This window comes from Crocuta crocuta, unplaced genomic scaffold, assembly GCF_008692635.1.
Source record: "Crocuta crocuta isolate KB4526 unplaced genomic scaffold, BGI_CrCroc_1.0 scaffold56, whole genome shotgun sequence".
In the NCBI taxonomy this organism is placed as follows: Eukaryota; Metazoa; Chordata; class Mammalia; order Carnivora; family Hyaenidae; genus Crocuta; species Crocuta crocuta.
This window is the reverse complement of record NW_027531334.1, coordinates 6,329,094-6,348,139: the sequence shown is the minus strand read 5'-3', so window position 1 is coordinate 6,348,139 and position 19,046 is coordinate 6,329,094. Positions and strand designations below refer to the sequence as shown.

The 19,046-nt window shown below is 39.3% G+C and overlaps 1 protein-coding gene across 1 annotated transcript in view; it reads right to left on the bottom strand.

Moving 5' to 3' along the window:
• The window catches only part of MORC1 (MORC family CW-type zinc finger 1), a 160,613-nt gene that overhangs the window by 50,007 nt on the left and 91,560 nt on the right, over window positions 1–19,046 (bottom strand). Inside the window, exon 17 of the mRNA XM_077771811.1 lies at window positions 16,084–16,222. Coding sequence (XP_077627937.1) covers window positions 16,084–16,222 — 139 coding nt within the window. The remainder of the gene's footprint in view (window positions 1–16,083; window positions 16,223–19,046) is intronic.

Genomic DNA, 19,046 nt, shown 5'->3' with positions numbered 1-19,046 from the left:
CCTCCCCCCCCCCCCATCAGCTCCATGCTGACAGTATGGAGCCTGCTTGGGACTCTCTCTCTCCCTCTTTCTCTGTCTCTCCTGTGCTTGTGCGCACTCTAGCTCTCTCTCAGAAACAAAACAAAACAGAAAGATCATCTTAAAAAAAAAAACCTTTTCCAAACCCTAGATCACTAAATGTCTTCTTAAAGTTCTTATAAGTTCATATAAGTTTTAAATGTAAGCTTCTACATTTAAGCTTATGGCCTATTTCAAGATAATTTTAGTTCTGTGGTAAGAGTTAAGGTCCATTATTTGGGGGACATATGGCTATTCAAGTGTTTTGGTATCATTTGTTGAAAGGCTGTTCTTTCTCCCACTGAAATGTATTGGTCCCTTTATTGAAAAAGAGCTGAACATATATGTGTGAGTCTATTTCTGTACTCTCTATTCTACTGCTCTATTTTCTCTTTTCACATCAATGCCACACTGTCTTGATTACTGCAGGTTTATAAGTCTTGAAATTATGTAGTGTTGGTCCACCAACTGTTCAATGTTATTTGTTATCTGTTCAATGTTATTTTGATTACTGTCGGCATTCCATGTGATTTAGAAATGTTTGCAATTTCTACCAAAGACAAAATCTTGCCTAAATTTTGACTGAGGTTGGGTTAAGTCTATATACCAGCTGGGGAGAACTGACATCTTAACAATATTGGATCTTCAAACCCATGAACATAGATTATCTCTCCATTTATTTGTTTCATGTCATTTTTTCAGCAATGTTTTGTAGTTTCCAGTGTACAGGTCTTGTATATTTTTTGTAAAACCTCTCCCTAAGCATTTCACATATTTTTTATATTTTTTATTGACTATACTTCCTGTAGTAGTTCATACATTTTAATGCTACTGTAAATAGTATTGTTTTTTTATTTTAATTTTCAACTGCTTGCTGCTAGTATGTAGAAATAGTTCATTTTTATATACTGATTTTGTGCCCTGCAATCTTGCTAAGCTCCCTTCACTAGTTTTAGTAACATTTTTTATAGATAGACACCCTACATAAACTGTCACAACTAAAAAGAAAAAGTTTCCCTCTTCATTTGCGATCTGAATGCCTTTTATTTCATTTTCTTTCTTTTTTCTTAAGTTTTTTCAAAATTACTATTCTCAAGTTAGTTAACATACAGTGTGGTCTTGGCTTCAGGAGTAGAACTCAGTGCTTCATTTCTTACATATGATACCCAGGGCTCATCCCAACAAGCACCCTCCTTAATGGCCAACACCCATTTACCCCACCCTCCCAACCACTACCCTACCATCAACCTTCAGTTTGTTCTCTGTATTTAAGAAACTCTTATGGTTTGCCTCCCTCTCTGCTTTTACCTTATTCTTCCTTCTCTTCCCTTGTATTCGTTCATCTGTTAAGTTTCTCAAATTCCACATGAGTGGAATCATATATCTGCTTTTCTCTGAATGACTTATTTTGCTTAGCATAATACACTCTAATTTTATCCATGTTGTTGCATCTTTTTCTTACTTTCTTGCACTGCCTAGAACTTCCTGTCCAACGCTGAACTGGAGTGGTGAGAGCCAACTTTCTTGCCTAATTCCAGATCTTAGGAGAAGGGAATTTAGTCTTTCACTACTAAGCACAATTCTCAAAGTGAGTTTTTTTATTTTTTTGTAGATTGCCCTTTATCACACTGAGACAGTTTTCTTCTGTTCCTGATTTGATGTGAGTTTTTATCAGAAATGCATGTAGTTGCTTCTTTTTTGTCATGTCATTTATTTTTTACTGGATTTTTCTTTTTTTTCTTATGGAATCTTATTTTTATGTTATACATTTATATTGTTTCCTGTTTATATTTACTGGAAACTTTTTTTTTCCTTTTTGTATGATATCTTGTTTAGCCGCTATACTAGCTCATTTCTTAAACATATAAGAGGATTTCCAGGACTAGATCTTTCCCAGAGTTTTCTATAGAAAGGGAAGACAAGATTCTGGCAAGTNCCCCCCCCCCCCACCCCCCCCCCCCTTCCAAGCCAAGCTTTTCTTCTCGTCTACACACACACACACACACAGAGACAGAGAGCTTCTGCAAATATGGCTTTTGAGTACTTTCATGTACATTTCACATCTACTTCTATGAACCAGAATAAGTCCAGTAGGGTTCTTGTTGCCTCCTGGCTAGAGTAGACAATGGCTAGAGCTTTTTCATCTCCAGAAGTACCCTTTCTCATTAAGTGTATTTGTATGAATTCTTTAGGATGTGCTGCTGCTAGGCTGTTTCTTCCACTTCTCTCCCCTTTCTCCTGTGGATTTCCTGTATTATCTTGAAAGCTTTGAGCAGCTCTGAGCAATATTTTAGTATATATGTCTCCTAGAATGACTGAAAATCTGAGTTTACATTTTTGCTTTCTGTTTTCCTTGTTGCTCTTAGAAGGCTTCCAGAAATAGAATGGGAAAATGCTAAGTCTTTATAGCCACACTTACATCAGAGGTCTCCTCTTACAATATTTTTACCTCTCTTTATCATGGTATGGATCATACTTAGTTGTATGTTAACGTGTGTCTCTCTCAATAGACTGTGAACTTCCAAACTCATTTTTTTATGTGCAATGCCTAACACAATGTTTAGCACTTTATAGGCACTCAGTAAAATGCTGATGATTGAAAGGATAAAGAGACGCCCCTGGAGCCTATAGCTCATCTATTTCTCATAGTTGAAACACTGCCACAAGCTTATTCTGCATGCATAATACTACTACTTCTCTCTCTTGTTGGATATTATTGCCTCTCTGAGATGCTTTGTATTAAATGCCAGTATATACTCTCTTCCAATGCTTGCATCACCTGAGGATGAGTTTTGTTCCTGATGCATAACAATAGATTGAGCCTAGGCCATTAACAACATATGTATGATACAGTTCAATTATTTGAGTTTGTACCATTTTTGGTACTGGCTTAAAGATAATGACTTTTTGCTATATAACTTTATTATAGTGACTTTCAACCTTTATTAATCACATCACTAACCCAAAATTGTGAGTAAATAAAAACTTTTATAAATTTCATAAACGTTCCTCTTCTATATTAATTTCAGAGTTGTGTTTCCACAGAACTTTAGACATTATAGAAAAACACAGCAAAAATTAAAATGTCTCGACCACATTTTGAACAGGAAAGCATCAATAATGCTAGTCAAATGAAACATTTTAAGGCGACACAGAAGCCAATGCCAGACACTGAAATGACCTCCAGATGCCAGTAATAATGCCTCCAGATGAAGGCAAAACTCACTCATAATTGGAAGAACACAGTAGTTAGGGGAAGGGGCATTCAAAGACAGCCATCCTGAATATCTTTCTTTCCCTGCATGGCTCTATACCCAGAAAGTTTCACTACAGTCAATGAATAGTTTCACTATATCTACAGTTAAAGGTACACCATATCCTTAATATTGGGTCCAATTCTCTTGTGAGTCCTGTTTGTCTTTCTCCTTAACTTCAGAACATACTTTACCGTGTAACTTCAGGAACTGCTCAAGCTAAGTGAACTTACACAGATCTTTCTATCCCTTAAACACTATCCAGCTCTGAAATCCTTTGTCTTCCTTATAATTTACAGTTCGTCTATTTCTCTCAGGATTATTAATGCTCTTCATAGCTACTGAACCTTTTATTCCTTCAGTTATTCAATTTTCTCTCATTCTGTCACACCTCTTCTTGGCTTCCCGTCCATTTCCCATTCTGCCTGAGAAAAACAGTTCATTACTTCAGCTATGCTCAGCCACACTCAACACGATAAACCCCAGCCTAAAATCAATCAGATCATTGATCATTTTCCCTGCGTGCTCAGAAGTTTTAGGCTGCTAATGTTTGCATTACTGTTGAAAACACACCATAAAAAAGGCATGGTTCTCATCCTCTCTGGACTTATTGTTTTACTCATCCTTGGTTAGCTTCTGTTCCTCTTGACAAAAGTTGCTCCAAATCGTCATCATGCCCTGTACACAAAGCTTGCCTCTTTTGCAATCAACAAATGGCCCTGACTCTTCTTTAGAAAAAAACAAAACTAGGTATTAGGTGTGTATGAAGCCCTTACCTTCTCTCCCACAATCTCAGAGGGAAAAATGTCTCTCCTTGTCCCCTAACTTAAACTTTCTAACTGCATCCAAGTAATCCTTCTTGTCTTTGCTGAAATCTCTCTGTATCAGTCAGGCCTCATTTGCACTGTGACTCTCACTGGCTCCCTTCTCTTAGTGGAGAAACATGGTCAAACTTCTCCTAACCACAGATTTAACAAGGCCCTACCCCCTAACCCACTAGCTACAACCCTTTCTTTCTCTGTCCCTTCGATACAAAGTTTCTTTTAAGAGTAGCTGATTACTCATGGCTCCCACTTCTTTACTTTCCAACACTTTAACCTACCTGGCATCTTCTCTGAAAGTTACCTCACTTATCTGTGCAGTGGCCTTTAAATAAAACCAATGGATCAAGATAATGAGAAGATAAGCCACAGGCTTGGGAGAAAATATTTACAAAAGAAACATCTAATAAAGGATAGTTATCCAAAATACACATTTTAAAAATCTCTTAAAAGTCAATCAATAAGAAAACAATCCAATTTAAAAATAAGCCAAAGATCTTTACAGACACCTCACCAAAGAAGATACAGAGATGAAAAATAAGTATATTAAAATATGTTCTACATCACAGGTCATCAGGGAAATGTAAATTTCAAATGATACCACTACACATCTGTTAGAATGGCCCAAATCCAAAACACTGAACACCAAATGGTGGTGAAGATGTGGAGCAGTGGGAGGCATCATTCACTGCTGGTAGGAAAGCAAAATGGTACAGCCACTCCCGAAGACAGTTCAGCAGTTTCTTAGAAAGCTAAACAGATGATCCAGCAATAGCACTTCTTGGTGTCTGCCCAAAAGAGTTGAAAATCTATGTCCACACAAAAATTCCCCATGGATGTTTATAGCAGCTTCTTTTAAAATTGCCCATCCTTGGAAGTAACTAGGATCTACTTTGGTAGGTGAATGGATAAACTAGTATATCCAAACAATGAAATATCATTCAGTGATAGGAAGAAATGAGTTATAAAACCATGAGAAGATATGAGGAAACTTAAGTGCATATTACTAAGTGAAAGAAGCCAGTCTGAAAACTCTACGTACCATATATGACTCCTACTACATAACATCCTGGAAAGCACAAAACTATGGAGACAGTAAAAAGATCACAGGTTGCCAGGGGTTGAGTGGAAAGAGATGAACAACACAGAGGAAGTATTTTTAGGGCAATAAATATACTCTGCATGATACTATAATGACAGGTATATGTCATCATACATTTGTTCAAACCCAGAGATTGTATGCCAATAGTGAACCCTAAGGATGTATGGACTTTGGGTAATTATGACGTGTCAAAGTAGGTTCACCAGTTATAACAAATGTACCACTCTGGTGGGGGATATGAATAATGGGGGAGGCTATGCATGTATGGGGGCTTGGGGTGTATGGGAAATCTCTGTATCTTCCTCTCAATTTTATTGTAGACCTAAAACTGCACTGAAAAACAGTCTTTTTAAAAATGTGGACTTACTGCAGTGCCCAGATCATAAGAAATACAGAGATAATACTTGCACACTTAATTCAGTAATTCAGCAGAATTAAGGACAAAAGACCAAAACAAAACACTAAAAAAGATTTGAAAAAAAAAAAGTTTTCTAAAGCATTAAAACAAAAAGTAGGGTATTTCAATTCTATCTACTGAAATATCTTCTGTGGAGAAGGGATAACTTATAATTAGTGAACTAAAATAAATTGGCACATGTTAAGTGTATTAAATGAAATTGACCTTAATGAAAAATGTTACTGGTTCCTCCAAAAGTTTTCCCTCTTTAATTAGCGACAGGTATTTCTACTAATAGATGGATGAAGATTACATATGGAGTTGACCTATAATTGTTTAAATATAGTTTTTAAAATCATTTATATGCTTTTTTATTTTAAAAACACTTTTTTACACTTTTAATTGCATATTTAATAAAACAGAAATCCATATAACTGATAATCTGCTTCAAATTCTGTCTCATTTACTTAAGGAGTAGCTGTTTACTAACACCAGCATTTTTTATCATCGCCATCATCTCCAGACTTCAAAGAATCATTATCAGCCTAGAAAGCTTGCTAATATCAGTATTCATTTTTATATGACACTTACAAACTTTCCTAGAAAGACTCTTAAATTTCTTTACATGTTTGGAAAGTCCTGAAAATCACAGACTGAATCAGCAAAACCTGCATAAGATGAAGTGTCTCTAATAGCAGAAAAGCTGAATAATCCTCAAACTGGGGAGGTCTGTGGTACCTAAGAATCATCCGGGGAGCTAAGTAGAAATGCAAATTCCAAGGCTTCAGCCCCCAAGAGTCTTGTTCAGTCAGTCCAAGGAATCCACATTTGTCAAACATGTGACATTGTCCTTGAGATGGCCCAATCATCATAGACTCACAGCCCTGGAAGGTGAGGATTCTCTCTTATAATTGCATCTGTGCTTTGTGATGCTATAGAGAAAATACGTTTGTGTATCTCTACCTTTGGGGCTTTCTGATTGAATTTTACTAAAACTTGAGACCTGGGATAGGAGTACAAACCTTTCAGGAAATTAACTTATGTCTAATTATTAGTGAGAGAGCCTCTCCAAATAGATTTACCTCCTTGGAGGCATGTGTTTACATTCTGACGGGGGAATGGCCTGTGAGACAGTGTGGACATTGTCTGGGTTGTAAAGGCTGGAGAAGCTAGTCTTACCTTACCCTGGAAAGATTTATTTATACTCCAAAGGGTAAGAATTCAGGATCCCTCCCAAAGAGCAAAGGCGTATATGAGTATGGAAGGAAATAGACAGATGGCTGTCTCTCTCCTATATAAACATCCAGATGCTTTTTTTTTTTTTTTTTTTCCTTTCAGAGTTCTTTACCAGTAGTACAAATTCTGGTATATGTAGGAAAACATCTGATCTGACTCATCTCATCCACTGCCTGAGGGATACAAATTAGGGCAAATGGGAATCAGCACAATTATTTGCTATAATTAAATAATAATTTTCTTTGCTCCAGAAACCTCAGGTTTGCATTCAGAATAAAATTTATAAATATAGATATTTAAAACTTATCAGCTTGTAAACAAAGATGGCAATATTCACAGACTCTCAAATTTGGATGGGTCTTTGTGAACATCTAGTTAATCCCCTTCTTTATACTGGGCTCGGGGATACTAGGATTAAGGACTTGAGACTTCAGACAGGCCTGAGGTCTGTTGCTTATAAAAAAGTGCTGGACTTCCTGTTAAGGATCCTGACACCAAGCCAGTGCTGCCCACAACATTCAGCTGCCTCCACCATCTTTAAAGAGCCCCTACACATCTTCCCTCTTACCGCCTTCCAGAGAGATGACTGCCCTCCAAATCTGCCTAATAGAGACAGAGTTCCTCAAAAAGAAAAATGATTGCTGTTAGCTATTAATTTCTCAATTTCTCCCACACCGAAGAGCTATCAATCCAAACTGAAAGCAAGATATCAGAATAGTTCAAACAGCTTTGAAATAAGAATCAATCTCCTATTTTAAGTGTTTATGTATTCCTGTCTTGTGTATGTGACTTAAGCCAAGAAAGGCACATGACTCAATAACAGTGAGGGGTCTGGAGCTTGACTGTATCAGATTCTCCAGTTTCCTAACTCCACTCTTGGCAAGTTCTTTCCCTGCACCTCAGTTTCTTCTTCTGTGAATGAGGAATTATAAAATCATAGGAGTGGTCATAGGGTGTTAAGTGAGTCAATAACACAGCACCTCTAACAGCGGCACATTCTAAGCACTACTGTCATTTAATCCTTCCATTCATCCTTCTCCTTTAAACTCCTCGTCTATGTAATGTGTACAGTTAATCATTCAGAGTAGTTTTAGAAGTCACCAAAATATACATGATTATGGAAATCTTGGGGAAGAAATTGAAGAGGAGAAGGGAATTGGAAATACAAAAAATTCCCAATTATCTTTTACTGGGGGAAAAAAAAAAACCTGTGGCAATCAAAAGACACAGTATATGCAGAAACAAGTGGCAGATAAACCATGAAGCAAATGAAGCTTTGGCTTCATGACCCCTTCCTGACAAAACCCCTTCCAAGGCTCTGTCCCCANAGGAGGAGCACAAAACTATATAAACTTCAAGGTCCAAAAAACTTAGATCTGCCTGTGTTCAGAAACATTTTAAATAATACCTAGTTATTTTCAAATGCCAGGAATAATTACTGATGGTCTTGGCCAGAAGTCCTCCTTGAGGATTCTCTGAGTAGAGGAAGGATGATTCTAGACCATCAGAAAGGAAAGGTCATGTCATATAACAGTTAATTCTCTGGGTCTGAATTAGATTCTCTGAGTAGAGGAAGGATGATTCTAGACCATCAGAAAGGAAAGGTCATGTCATATAACAGTTAATTCTCTGGGTCTGAATTAGAACCCACAGGTGTGTCAAGAGACCACCCTGTGTTAGAAGGCTGGGTCTGGGCAAGCAAGATTAACTGAAGAAGGTCAGGATTAAAGCACTTGCTGGTCAAGGACAAGGTGGAAAATAGAGATTACATCTGAACTTCACTCAAGCCTACAGGTGTTAGGACAGAGGAAGGAACCAGACTCAAACCAAGAATATGATCAGGTAGCAAAGTCTTAACAGTGATAAATCAAGAGGCATAAGATGTAGGGTCTGATTTCAAAATCAGAACAATTATGAAATACAGTTCCTTAAACTGAACTGAAAATGTGAAGTTGGGCCCTAAGTAAGAGGGAAGATTAAGTCTAACAAGATGAGAAATAGGATTCAAGCTTAGAGGGAAAGACTCAGGAGTGTTGGTGTTCAGGGGCGTAGGCTCAGAGATACCAGGTTCCTTTAGAAGGGACCAGCGAGCAGCCGGCTTTGGAAGGAAGCCAAATATCTGTCCCTGACTCTGAGCAGTGAGGGAACAGCCCCCACAGTGCTTCCAGGGTATTAGGCAGCATCTGATTATCCCTAAAGAGCATGCACACTAATTGAGAACTGGTTGTACATGCAGTTCAGGTGCACTAGGAATTTTTATAGGGCAGAGATCTAATAGGTATACTTGCATTGAAGCCCAAATTAGTATTCCCTCCAGTGAAAATCATTTCTCACAATACACCTGAACGTCTACTCTCTCCATCTCTGTGGAAGTGAACAGGAATGACTGGCATGCAGAATGAGAGATGTACTGTGGCAAGACTGGCTGCCCTTGTCAAAGCTACTTCTGTCCTTCTCAGAGGAAGAGGGTCCCTTTGGGTCCACATTCCTACTGGTCCTCAGCAGCTGCACAGGGTCACATCTGTGAAGCCCAGGAGCAAACAATAGATGGTATTTCTTGGTCCCAACCTTCAGGGCATAATAGGGTGATTTATGAAGCCAGGAACAGGGACTGTCCTGGGCCCCCCATACGACACTGCTCCCTAAAGTGTTCTGATGTGTGTCTAACTACTGGCACTGTCCCGGATTGCTTAGGAAACCACAATGCTGTTCTGTCACATAGTGTGACATCATCAGCTCCTTAGAAAAAGATGAGTTAGAAAATAATCTGGACAGGGCATCCATGTGGCTCAGTTGGTTGAGTGTCAGACTCTTGATTTCAGCCCAGGTGATGATCCCAGGGTCATGGGATTGAGCACTGGTCAGGTTCTACGCTCAATGGAGCCTAAGATTCTCTCTCTCCCCCTCCCCTGCTTGTGTTCTTTCTCTCTAAAATAAAAACTAAACTAAATTAAGTAAAATAAAATAATTTGGACAAGTAATTCAAGTTAAGAAAGTGAACAGCTTCTTTTAGACATCTATTGTACCCCACACTGAGCCAGGTGTGGTGGTGGGAGGTATACAGGAAAAAAAATGTGTGATATCCACCCTCAAGGAACTTCTAAACTAGTTCAACATAAACAATTCACTTAACGTCTCATTTGCTATGCTGTGAACACAGGGCCCACAAGTGTGAATATATTATGCTTTATCCCTTTTGGAAAAACAATGCATCACCACAGAGAAATGAGATCTCTGTAGCAAAAGTAATAAAGTAAAATATTTCAACTACAGTGAATATAATAGCTTCTTGTTAGACAAGGGTCTTTAGGTATCATAAATTTCAGATCATGGCAGTTTATGTAAGAAGGCAGAAAAGTACTCTCGATGAATAAATGTATTTTCTAAGGCATCTGTCTCTATGGTTATAGAGATTTGAAATCTCAGCATCCTACACAATAATGACACATTTAAAAGATTAAATTCTAAATGGGAAAATGCATTCATACTCTTCATTACAAAGTTGTATTCAGATATGCCATTTCAATTTGAAAAACACAGCTAAAAGTTCAGGAAGCCTTCTTTGCTTTGCATTTACTGCTAAAACAACCAATGTGGGAACTGTCAGATTACACTATTTCATTTTTTGTGTCCACGTGAGCACTGCAAAAGAACAGAATGCTATTGCTGGAATTCCTTTTCAACAGGCATGACATTTTACACAGGCTCTTCACTTGATGCAGAGACCATGAACATGACAAATGAAATCCAAATACAGTCTCTGTATTCCCATCCAAATGCCACACCTTATTTTGACCAAGCGTAAGGACATTTTGTTCTCCAAAATGTATGCAGAAAGTGTTAAGTCTAACCTTTGTAGAGTGAACCAATTCAATCAAATGAAAAATACTTGTTTTTGTGCCTATTTGTGAAGAGTTCTGCAGAAGTCAAATTATTCCTTTAATCCTTCATTCATTGTTTGGGAAATACTTCTTACATGAAAGGTCCAGGCTTAGGTGTTTTGGGGAATGCAAGGATGAATAAAAATGGTCCCTTCTTTCTAAAAGTTTATAGTCTAATACAGGCGACAGAGCAGATACACAAGTAACTATTATACCAAGTAGAAAGTAAAATGTTCTAAGAAAGACCCATTAAGGACAAAGAGAACTAGAAAGAAGACATTTTTACAGGCAGAGAATGAGAAAATACTTCATACAGGAATAACATTTTTAGATCTTGAAGAACTGAAAAAGAGACAGAGGCCACTCCAGACCAACGGGCCAGAACACAGGCACTGAGCGCAGCATGGAATTGGAGCACACACCTAAGGACAAAGGCCAGCTCAGGGGGATTCCCACAGAGGAGAAGAAACTACAGATGACCTTGAACAACACAGGGGTTGGGGTGCGAGCCCCTGCAGAGCTGAAAATCTGAGTATAACTTTTGACTCCCCCAAAACTTAACCACTAATAGTGTATTGTTGACTGGAAGCCTTACTGACTACAGTCAAATTAACACATAACATATCTGTATGTTAGATGTGTTAAATACAGTACCCTTACAATAAGTATACTAAGGATAAGAAAATGTTATTAATTAAATCATAAGGAAGAGAAAATACATTTACAGTAACATGCTGTACTTATTTTTTTTTTAAATCTGCACAAGTGGACCTGCGCAGTTCAAATCCATTTGCTCAAGGGTGAACTGTACTGCCAGGAAGGCAAAGAGAGTCAGGTTAGAGAGAACTTAGACTGTAGGATAAGAAATTAGTATCAGTCAGAAAAGATTCAGGCAGAAAGACCTACAGGATGCACAAGTGATACAGCACAAACACATACAGACTCATTAACATTACTTACGTACAAATGGGTAAATATAGAGTAGGCTTTAATCAGGAAATCAAGTAAGGATCTGTTTTCTAATAACTGAAGGCACTGTGTGGATTTAAGGTGGTATCAAAAAACCCTGAATGAGATGAACTGAAAGCTCTAGTCCACGTGCATGATTATGTTGCGATCGTCCTTGTGATACAATGGAAGGCAGAAGAGAATCGAAGTTGTGACTTAAAATTGAGAGAAGGGCACACTTGAGGACTGGAAAGTTCCTCAAATGTGGAGAAACTGATTTTGTAACTTTACTCCATGGCTTTAAAAATTATTGTCTGGTTTTACTGAAAAACAGAATAACAATTACTCAGATAATACACCACTTAGTAGCACAGCAATCGAGTGACACAATGAAAATGACAATGCTTTATCATTTGGCCAGAAGGTGGCACTTGTCACTTGGTATAGAAAACAGCAGGTAACGTGGAATGAACTTGAAACATGGAGTTAGGAACAGATTATTCATTCATCTATTCAGAAAGGAGAAAGCGTGGAATGGGCTGTTTCAGAAGCACAATTTATAAAGCGAGTCTTGGGTTGCTGACTCAGCTTATGAACTGAGTACGCACAGTTCATTAGGTATTTTCCTTAACAGATATTTTGCAATGTATCAGTCTGTTGCCTCTGTAAATGTTCTCTATGTCCTTTCTGTCTATATTTATCTTTATGAGACTGTGAGCAGATCCCCATGCTGAAATTAGACAAAAAGGAAACAAACTCCAACTCCATCGTTTAAAAATGTGTGACTGATTCAAATTACTGAACATCTTTGAACTTTACTTCCCTCTTTTGCTGTAACTGATATGACTCTTATGTTTCAGGGATTACATAAGATACCATCCATGGAAATGATAGCTTTGGACTTAGCTACTTCATGTTCTCCTAGAGGACAAGATCTAACCATTGAGACACATCTTTTACCAGAACAGTTTCCTGACTCACTGTGAGTATCCTCTAGCTCGGGTAGGCAGTACTCCTAGAAGTTAGTCACTCCTTATACCAGTAGGCTGTGTGAGAGGTGGAGATGAGTCTGTAGAGCTGCTAATTTCAGGTCCTAGTACCATAATACTCTCTCTCCTACCATTATTCTATCACTCCTGGTTGTCAGTGACACAAAACACAGAACCACAGAATCTAAGATCCAGAAAGGTCTTTGAATACCTAGTCAACTTTTCATTTTCCAGATCAGGATGCCTTCAGCCATGAAAGATGAAATACAAGAGAATAAGAAATGGGATGTGCAGAGTTAGGTCACTTTTATACTTGCTTCCCAGTCCGGTGAACTGGCAAGTAGGCACCAGTAGTGGGAGGCAGAGATGGAGAACAGGTGGGCAAACCATAATCACACGGCATACATCCTATGAGTTCCTGGTAGTGAATGAGTGGGCACCACCAGCAGACATAGTGAATCATAGTAATTCCCTAGCTAGTTCTTGAGTTTCCAGTGATAGCTACCCCAGACCTGAATCATGTCTGTACTTCACCTGAATGGCACTAATGCCCTATTTTTCTGGCTTGCCCGCCCTTGCCCATGTTGTATTCTAACAAAACTTCATCTGAAAGGCAGTCAGGAGGAGAGTAAATTCACAGTGAATATTGGACGGTTTTGAGCCTTGTTTCTGGCATCTGGCAGCTATCACCAAAATACAGTTTTTGAATACTTTCACGGGTTATTTTTGTGAAAGGGGAACTGAGGTCACCTTCCAGAGGTCTTCTAGTCAGCAATTACCATAATTTATAATGAATTACACAGTTTTTAAAAGAGCGACATGTCACACAGATGCTGAGTCTATTTTTTAAAATACATAAGTTTAGCATGTAATTTAGAGGATTGGCACCATGAAGGAACAAGTCAGTGCTAATCTCCAAATCTTCATTTATAATGTCTTTCTCACCTAGACTGCCTGCCCTGTCATTTCCTTCTCTTTACCCTAAATAAACTTCAAGACAAAAGTTAATTGCCATTTTTTTCTCTGAACCTTTTTTTGACTGAAGCCGCCCCCACTCTCTCCCTGTAATAAACTTCTATTATAGTTTCAGTTATGATCAGACAAGTACTGAACTAGTATTGTATTACAGTGGCTGCTAATTTTTTTTAAGTTTATTTATTTTGAGAGAGAGTGAGCGTGTGCACGTAAGCAGGGGAGGGGCAGAGAAAGAGGAAGAGAGAGAGAGAATCCCAAGCAGCTCTGCGCCAACAGCACAGAGCCCAGTGTGGGGCTTGAACTCATGAACTGTGAGATCATGACCTGAGATGAAACCAAGAGTTGGGACGCTTAACCGACTGAGCCACCCCAGCAACCCGGTCACTAATTTTCCAACAGCTATTAGGTTTGGTCCACAAAAGGACTGTTTATTATCAGAACATGTATTCTATTGATTGATTCAATAACTATTTATTGAGTACCTGCTACTTTCCAGGAACAGTTTTAGGTAACAGCTTACAGTAAACAAAACCAAGGTTATCCCTGGGCTCACAAGAGCTCACACTGTGGTATTAGAGTTACTCTGTATTCCCCACAATGTCTGGCAAGGGACAGACCCAAAGGCAAGTATGTGCTCAATGACCACCTCAAAATTAACTGGTTGCCTGTGGTTGGTGAACCTGAAACAGAGCTTTCCTTGATTAGATTCAAAACCGGGTCANAGCACTGAGTGTTATGTGGAAACTAATTTGACAATAAACTATTAAAAAAAAAACAAAAACAAAAAAAAAAAAACAAAACCGGGTCAGTTAAGGGCACTGAGTGTTGAAAGTGAGTTGAGTATGTTAGGATTAGTTTCACAAAAGGGGACAGGGGAGGAGGGTAAGGATTCTTCCTTCCTTTAAACTAATGGCAGCAAGTCTCTATGCAGGTACTGCTAAACTTTTTTGTTTAAATTTAAAACAAATTCAATCTATAAACCTAGATCAAATTCTTAGGAAAAACTCAACTACCAAGAAAGAAAGAATAAGCAGAATGGATGGCCCAAATGTTACCCCAACAGCTACCATCAGAATCTCTACCTTAGTAATGAATGAAACATTCAATACTAAACAACCAATGGGGTAATTAAGTCTTTGCCATTGGCACTCTTACTATCCAAGGGTGAGCTCTGACCTCCCCTGGAAAGAAAAAAGTATCCAGAGACTGCAATAAAGATAGAATCAATTCAGGATATGCTGTCTGTCTTCACAAATCTACAGGAGGGGCAAACAAGAAATGAAAAATAAATGAAGACATTCTATATTGGAAAGATCTGACTGTACCTATTTGTTGATTAAAATAACCGGAGGCTATGACACCTTTACTTCTGATCTGTGTTATCAAACCCATGACTAGAGGCTCTAAGAACCGTAGAAAATTTCACCAGTTTTGGGGGATAGGGAACACTTAAGAGAATGTTTGCAAAGTGGGTCTCAGTCAGGTCTTCCTGAGAGACCCAGAGACTCCAGACTAACAGGGTCAGGTGCCTTTGGTTGTAATCCTAAGGGGTGGCCAACTTGCACGCCAGATCCCTAGCAAAGTGGGAGAGGTAAGAAGATGAAATGAGGTGGGGAAGAAAGTTTATCTTCTAAAACCACAGGAACACACATAACAATAAGGTATTAAGTCTGAGGATCATTCTTCCTGCTCCAGAAGAGAATTTTCTATTCAAGTATTTTATTTCCTGGCATTTACACATTGGGACGTATGCTCCTGACCTCCTCAGGTTCTATTTGAGGAAGCCGACAGGCTGTATTTTAAAAATGCTGAATTTGGGTGTTAAATCTATAAAGTAAATAGAGATCTAACCATTTTATTAGTTAAGACACTAAAATCATATTTCCACAAGCCACTTTTGCTTTCACTTGAAACTGTCATGGTTACTTACACTTACTGATCATAATGTCTTATTAACTGAGTTTTCTTCACAATTAAGTGACACCGAGTTTCTATATGAATAGGCTACTATTTTTTAAAAGACCAATTCTTCACCTCAAAAACCCACCCTCAGGGAAGAGCATAATCTTCGGAAACATACAGACTTAGGTCCCAACCTTGGCCATGTCCCCTATACCAGACTCCATGTGAATTTGTAGCTGGAAATAAACCTCCCTATTCCTCACATGCACTGTTGTGCGGATGGGCTTAAATGCCACAGGTAGTATTTTCTTCAACAACTCTCCTCCGTTTCTGAGCTCCTGGGGCACTGTGCTCTTCTCCAGAACAGTCTTTAGCGTCAAAATGAAAAGCAGGTGACAAAAAAGGACGGAAACAGAGGCTCCTCAATATGCAAGGGTAAACCACTTAGTTCATTTGCACACATATAAACCAACAGCTCAAAGAGTTCGACTAGACTGTGGAAAGAATTAGCAACAGCTCACCTGTGGCTGCTGTTCTGCCAGTCGGTTGTGATACCTTCGGACCGCGTCTCCAAGTCGTTTCTCTTTCTCATTTTTTGATGGTGACACTGTGCTCACGGTGCCCAGGGGGATGGAAGGGAGGCGTTCTGCCTGATGACAACTTCACAATCAACAAGAAACAACATCAGGAGGAAATATCAAACTATCGTCTGTGATACTTCCATAAACAAATACTCCTGAGGCTTTATATCCAAGATGGGAATACAAAGAAGGAACACTGGACTGATGACTTTAGGCAAGACATGACGTCACATCTCCATCGGCATGGGAAAGAGCTTCAGGGAAAATGGGGAGGATGGTAGATTTACAAGAATGGTAGAACCTTCATTATTTCACCAATGCTTCATTTATCCTGCATTATCATGAAATGAGGCTTTTTGCAGAAATGTCTTTAGATAATTGAAGCTTATATCATTATTGCCAAACATTTCCCCCCCCACGATATTCTGGATAGAAATCTCTACATCTCTCTGAATGACACCAAATAATTCTGCTTCTGGAACACACGGATCCCTTGTTCGAGAACTCAGGAGCGCTGTGAAGGGCAGTGAGCACTGTGGGGACATGCCGGTGCTCAGTGACAGCCTCGGTGGTTGCGGAGCCGCGGGCAGCCCCCATCGCCGATCGGCCCCACAGCCGGCGGCAGGTGCTCCCAGCTCCCGCCCTTCTCTCCCTGCTCTCGTGGCGAACATGCTAATGGCAGCCTCTGTGCTTCCCCGCTTTACTGCCGTGCTGTTTCCAAGCACTAGGGGTTAACACACATACTAGAGAATCAAGTAGAACTGTATGTAAATGAACAGTAAGCAGACTGTGGATGAGAGCCTCTCTCATTACGGTGCCGTAAAACACTAACGACCTCCGAAACATATGGCTCGGGAGGTCTGAGGCTTTTTTATTTTTTATTTTTTGCTACTTTCGGTTCTACGGCTGTGTTCTGGGGACCTGAGTTAGCCAAACTACCAAAGACGGAGATGCGTTACTGTTTCTCCTGATATCAAGGCTTGTCAAGGATAAGAAGCTCAACTCTTATCCTGCCCTTATACCGAGCATGGCTTTTATTCAGGGCATGAGTGGGCATGTTCAGAAGTGGGGCAAAATGTCAAGGTCAGTTCTGAGAGCCTGCTTTACACAAGGGCTTTTCTCTTATTGATAGGAAGCCAAAAAAGGAGGAAGGGACAAACTTTGTATGAAATAAATGTATTGTGAAGCTGGGACAGGGAGGAGAGCCTTCTCCGAGCTGAAGCAGTGCAGGAGAAGCAGAGCAGATCAAACCCACGATTTCTGTTTTTCAGGGCTGCAGGGTATATTTTCCTTGCCCCCGAGGAGAAGCGAGTGAGGAACTGCCATCAAATTCAAGTAGGACTGTGAAAAGGCACTTAATTCTGCCCACATACAGTTTTTGTCAGTATTGTTACTTTCAAACCTAGGTGGCAGGTAAACAAATCAGGGGGTATCTACTATATACACAGTCACCTGCAGTGCTGATTCGAAGACATCTGTGGGGTGGTACCCCTATAGGTTTCTATTTTGAGAAAAGAAGCTTGTGGCAACATGAAGTTTTTATTCAGGAAAGAGTAACCTCGAGTATTTTAATAAAACACAATCCCTTCAATTATCTTTAAAGATTTTTGGAAACAAATTAAATTTGAACTTGCAACATGACCCACGGATATTTTTTTTAATTTTTTTTTAATTTTTAATTTATTTCTAGGAGAGAGAGAGACAGCGTGAGCAGGGGAGGGTCAGAGAGAGAGGGAGATGCAGACTCTGAAACAGGCTCCAGGCTCTGAGCTGGCAGTCAGCACAGAGCCCGACGCGGGGCTCGAACCCACGAACCGCGAGATCATGACCTAAGCGAAAGTCGGACGCTTAACCGACTAAGCCACCCAGGGGTGCCCCGACCCATGAATCTTTTTAAATATCCTTTTCACAATTCAGATTTTTTTGGTTCAAATGATGAGCATCTTTCTTACCCTGCTGGTGATCCCCATTTACAAATGCAGATAAACGCAGAGCATGAATGGAATGGAAGTATACTGAGACCTATTTCTCGGGTACTGTGATAAAAAATGTCTAGCCTCCCTCTGTGTTTAAAGTGGAAAGAAAAGGAAGCTCTGGTGGCCCAAAAAAGAATGGCTGCATTTTATCTGCCTGGGTCAACTTTGATTACTACCATTTGTAAAACAAATTTTATAATATTTTGTCACAATAGAGTATATGACTGCCATTAGGCTTCCTGAAATGTAAAAGGATGCTTTCAGAATCTAAAAACACAAAACGAATGAATAAATAAAAAGCAGAATCAGACCTATAGATACAGAGAACAAATCGACGGTTGCCAGAGGGAAAGGGCGGGGCATGGGCAAAATTGGTGAAGGGGAGTGGGAGACACAGGCCTCCAGCGATGGGATGAGTAAGTCGCAGGAGTAAAAGGTGCAGCGTCGGAAATGTAGTCAATGACAGGGTAACAGTGTGGTATGGTGAGCCACACCTGCAGTGAACGTGAACATAGAGCGAGGCGTATAGATGTTGAATCACTGTGTTGTACACTTTGAAACTAATGTAACATTGTGTGTAACGTTACTCAAATAAAAAAATGTAAAACACACACAAAGAAGATGCCTTCAGAGATTGGATGTGATAAGGCAGAAAGAGTACAGGTTCACATCAACAGCCTTAGCCTCGAATTTTACCTCTGGGGAGGAATCCCGGACAAGTCACTGGGCCTCTTTTAGTCTGTTTTCTCCTCTGAGAAATAGTGAAAGTTCATACAGATATTGTAAATGGGAAATGAGATAACATATGTAATTGCTATGTAAGAGAAAGCTGTTATTATGTTTCCTGCCTAAATTCTGGTTACACAGACATTGTTCATTCAAATGCTGTTCATTGGTATTAACCCTGCTGACAAGTGGCAATTAACT